The 4,303-nt window shown below is 31.9% G+C and overlaps 1 protein-coding gene across 1 annotated transcript; it reads right to left on the bottom strand.

Moving 5' to 3' along the window:
* Positions 1-2,133: 2,133 nt before the first annotated feature.
* LOC8267677 (homeobox-leucine zipper protein HAT22) lies at positions 2,134-3,851 on the bottom strand. Its single transcript, XM_002530545.4, has 3 exons — positions 3,101-3,851; positions 2,923-3,002; positions 2,134-2,669 (listed from the first exon to the last, which is right to left on the bottom strand). The coding sequence occupies exons 1-3, from the start codon at positions 3,602-3,604 to the stop codon at positions 2,384-2,386; spliced, it is 870 nt and encodes a 289-aa protein (XP_002530591.2). The 5' UTR covers positions 3,605-3,851; the 3' UTR covers positions 2,134-2,383.
* Positions 3,852-4,303: the final 452 nt, after the last annotated feature.

Genomic DNA, 4,303 nt, shown 5'->3' with positions numbered 1-4,303 from the left:
GAGTTGCACAAGGAGACTAATATAATGGTAAAGTATTTAAAAAGAAAAAGAAGAAGAAAATATTTTGAGTGGTGATGAAAGGGACGAAGAGAACAAGTTTCGTGGAAAGTTCTTACTTTTGCAGGAAAGTCCCCTCATGATTTACTGGTCCACTCCACACCATAATTTTAGGGCATCAAATGGATAGTTGCTAGACTATAATATCATATTAGAGAACCTTCTCATCATTTCAGTGCTACTCAATGTCCACACCAATCATCATAACGTATACATTGGGGGTTTTTCCTCTTCTGTATTTATGACTTCAAAGAGTTGATATATTGGTCTTCGTCACTGAATTATATAACAAACTCTTTTTCTTTTTCTTTTCTTTTTTTAATATTCAAGTATTATAATATTTCTCCGTACCACCCAATTTTTATATATTTATTTTCTTGATGTTATTTTTAGACTTTCAAACATTTAAAAAATTTAAATACAGGGTCCGACGATATTCTTTTTACTCATTAAAAATTTAATAAATAATAAATTATATATAAAATAGTAATACTTTACAGTTATTATGAATTTTAAATCCTTATTAGTACTAATAGTGAGAGACTCGAACTTAATCTTTTAAATTTTTACAGAAAAGAAATGTTAATTTAGTTGCTTTCTAATTTACTCTATCATTTTTAGTTTACTTATAATGTATGAATAAATAAATACCTAGCAATGAATCTAGATCGTTCAATAAGGAAGACCGTAGCACAGGCAATAAAACCTAAGATATGTTCCATTATTGTAAACTTAGAATATGAAACTTTTAGGATGGGATTTTGGAATTTAAGCCATCAAAAAAAGGAGAGGGGACCCATGTAATAGGAAGGTGACATTGAATTGAATTCATGGCAAAAATCCCATGATGATTGATGAAGATTGTAGATAGATAAGAAGAAGATGAAGGAGCCATTGGTACATCACGTGGCATATGACCCACTAGTACCCTTAAAGAGAGAGCACCTCACGAGACCTTTGACACAAACAAAAAAAACTTAATTTAAATAATTAATTTCTTCAAGTGAATCATCCATTCCTTTCTTTGTCTATACGCTTCCCACCACCACCCATTTCTCGACCCTTTTTGTTTTAGTTTTTCTTCTTTTCACCTTTCATTTCTTTTCTTTCTTTACAACACAACTGAATATATTAGGAACAGGTACACGTGAGCTAACCGCCCTCTCACCCCCACATTTTTCTATCTTTCTCACTTAATCATCACCTTCAACTGATTTATCATTATCCCTTTCTTTTCTTTTCTTTTCTTTTCTTTTCTTTTCTTTTGTTGTTATAGACACAACAAAGAGTCCAGCAAACTACCAAACATAAAAAGGGTTTGGCACTAAAAAGCATGACTGTGGCATCATGTCTCATTACTATTAGTCTTCACTCATCATTGTCGTATGACTCATTTCTAGTAACTGCAAATTAGGTTAATTTGGACTTTGGTGATTATTATTATTATTATTATTATTATGGTTGAGTTGATTGTTGGAAGAAGAAAAAGTACTCCAACCATTAATTAAACATGTAGTTGAGTGTTAAGAGTACTTTCCTTTCTTTTCTTCAACAATAAATATGTTATTTCTCCTTTTTCTTCCCCCCCTTTTTTTTTACTTTCAATATTATTATAAGATTAAATCTATTAATTTAATATATATATATATATATATATATATATATATATATATATATATATATATATATATGTGATTAAAGGTCAATTGATCTCATATAATACGTATTCCGAGTTTATTTTTATGGTATTCTTTTTCTTTACATGTATTTTTTTTATGTGAGATTATATTTTTAAACATATAAACAGATATCTCAGCTTTATTAGAAAATTTGTATTGAGAAGAAAAAAAGAGAAAGATATATTAATTAACAATATGTAAAATAAAAATATGGCAAGGTCTATAGATTCCAAATGGACTTGAAAATTCAAATGTTTGACAAGTATACTGTAAATTCAATATTGATTAAGTTCAGTAATATTTTCCGTCTCATTATACGAATTATGTACATAATGCCGTTCACATAATAAAGACTGACTATCAAAGGAAATTTACAAGATAGGAACTAATCAACAAATGATTAAATAATAGTCCTCCCTTCATGCATATATTTGCTGAAAAATATACAAACTTATATTAAAAAAAAAAAGGAAAAAAGGAAAAAAAGAGATTGATCATCGCTAGTTAATATTTTCTACAAAATAATTAATTACACTAAACTTTGAGTACAAGCCCTTAACCAAAAACTAGAGGGATTGTGGGATTCTATACTCTATTTTTTCTTTTCTTCTCTTCTTTGTATCTCTCCTAATGTTTATGCTGGCACCTTAACATGCTGCAGAAGGATTGGTGAAGGGATTATAGAAGTGATGGGGCTTTGGAGCCATTGAAAATGGATTATTCTTTGAAGCAGCATCACCAACGCCACCAATTCTTTCACAGGATGGGCACATGGTTAGAGTTGCTGCTGGCATATGCATGTAAAAGGGCTGTGCCAATTTCAATGCTTTCAGTTCTTGAAGCTCCTTTTGTAGCCTTCTATTTTCATCTGTTAGTGTTTCACAACACTTCTTCAAGAACTCACAGTCCACTTCAGTTTGCTTCAGCTTTGTCCTGAAAAATAATTACAAACCGATCATTAGTAATAAATCACAGGGTTAAATATGGATGGAGATATTATTGATTATAGATTTAATTAAATTAAGTTGTAAATAAGTGAACTTTGTTTTTTTTCCTTTTCTTATGTGGACCTTTTGGCTTATTTCACGGGTCATGGAAACTGTTGCTTGGAAATAGTATAATCTGATGGTTAATGTAATTTTAGAGGATCAAAGATGATGATGATGATGGTGATGTTATATCATACCTGGCTCTCCTGTTTTGGAACCATACTTCAACTTGTCTGGGCCGTAGATTTAACTGCCTTGCTAGAGCTTGCTTTTGCTTCTGTCAATTACATAATCAACAAAAATTAATTAGTGGCTTAATTAAAAAAAAAAAAGATAACTTGAAAGAAGAAGAGAGATAAACAAATAAATAATTACAGGATTAAGCGTGCTGTGTTGCTTGAAACTTTCTTCTAAAAGAGCAGATTGTTCTTTAGTAAGCCTAAGTTTCTTTCTTGTATTAGTACCATCTTCATCTTCATCACTAATTCTTGAAGAAACTCTTTCTACATCAATTTCTTCACTGCTAAAATCTCTTTCTCTCTTAACCCTACCGCTAGAGAAAGAAGAAACAGCACTGCAACTATGAGGAGAAGCTTGACGAAACAAATCAACGGAATCCTCATGGCAAGTAGCTTTCTTGATAACATCTATCTTCATCTTGTTATTACTAGAACCGATATGATGAGCTGAGAGACCCAAACTAAGTGAAGGCTCAAAACTTGCCGTTCCCACCATTTGGTCAAACTTAAGACATGGTTTAGTCTTGGGCTTTTGGTTGTTTTGATTGTTGATAGTGCTGTCTGGGTTTGATATGGTTGCCGTTGTGAAACCTAAACCTAGAACAAGGCCAGTGTTGCACCCATCATCAAGACAACCCATTTAGATATATATAAGGGAACAAAAGATTTTTAAGTTCTTGAAAGCAAGAAAGAAAGAAAGGAGGAAAGAAGAGAGGAAAATGAATGGAGAGATATGAGAAGCAAAAGGGTCTTTTAAGGGAGGGGGAGGGAAGAGAATGAGAGTTGGACTTTTTATTTTGGTGGGTGGGTGGGTGGCTATTATTGTTAATCAAAGGAATGAATTGAGTAGAGAAACGAATCTTGGAGGCATGGAAATTATGAAAGACTCACTCTTCCTTTCTTTCTTTTAATTTCTTTTTCTTCTTTTAATTCTTTCTCTCTCTATTTATTTCTTTCTATCTCTATACAAAGGTTGACCATTTGAACCCCACTAATATTATCCTCTCTATCTTCCCAATTCTCATTATCGTATCAAACAAACAAGAAAAAAACTGCTCCCTTTTCTTTTTCTATGCTTTCTCTCTCTAGAATTGGATACTATACAGTTCACATGGCAGTGGGAGACACATCAAGGGAATGATTCGCTCAGCGGTTCGCCACCCATTAACGTACCAAAATTAACTATTACTACTTACTTTTTTGCTATATGCTTTTTGGCGTATTTACGTTCTTCTTTTTCTTTTTTCTTTTTTCTTTTTTCTCTCTTTTACATGTATCAATTATTAGCCAGCTTCTACCCCATGTTTACTCCTATTATTGTCACCCTTGCTTACTGATG

The sequence above is a fragment of the Ricinus communis genome, chromosome 7 (genome assembly GCF_019578655.1).
Source record: "Ricinus communis isolate WT05 ecotype wild-type chromosome 7, ASM1957865v1, whole genome shotgun sequence".
NCBI lineage: Eukaryota > Viridiplantae > Streptophyta > Magnoliopsida > Malpighiales > Euphorbiaceae > Ricinus > Ricinus communis.
Note: the sequence above shows the minus strand (reverse complement) of the source record. Positions and strands in the feature narration are given on the sequence as shown.

Coding starts and splice junctions, on each gene's coding strand:
- LOC8267677 (XM_002530545.4), bottom strand. CDS start 3,604: ATGGGTTGTCTTGATGATGGGTGCAACACTGGCCTTGTTCTAGGTTTA. Junction 3,003..3,100: donor AACACAGCACGCTTAATCCT/GTAATTATTTAT, acceptor TGTAATTGACAG/AAGCAAAAGCAAGCTCTAGC. Junction 2,670..2,922: donor TTCCAAAACAGGAGAGCCAG/GTATGATATAAC, acceptor ATTATTTTTCAG/GACAAAGCTGAAGCAAACTG.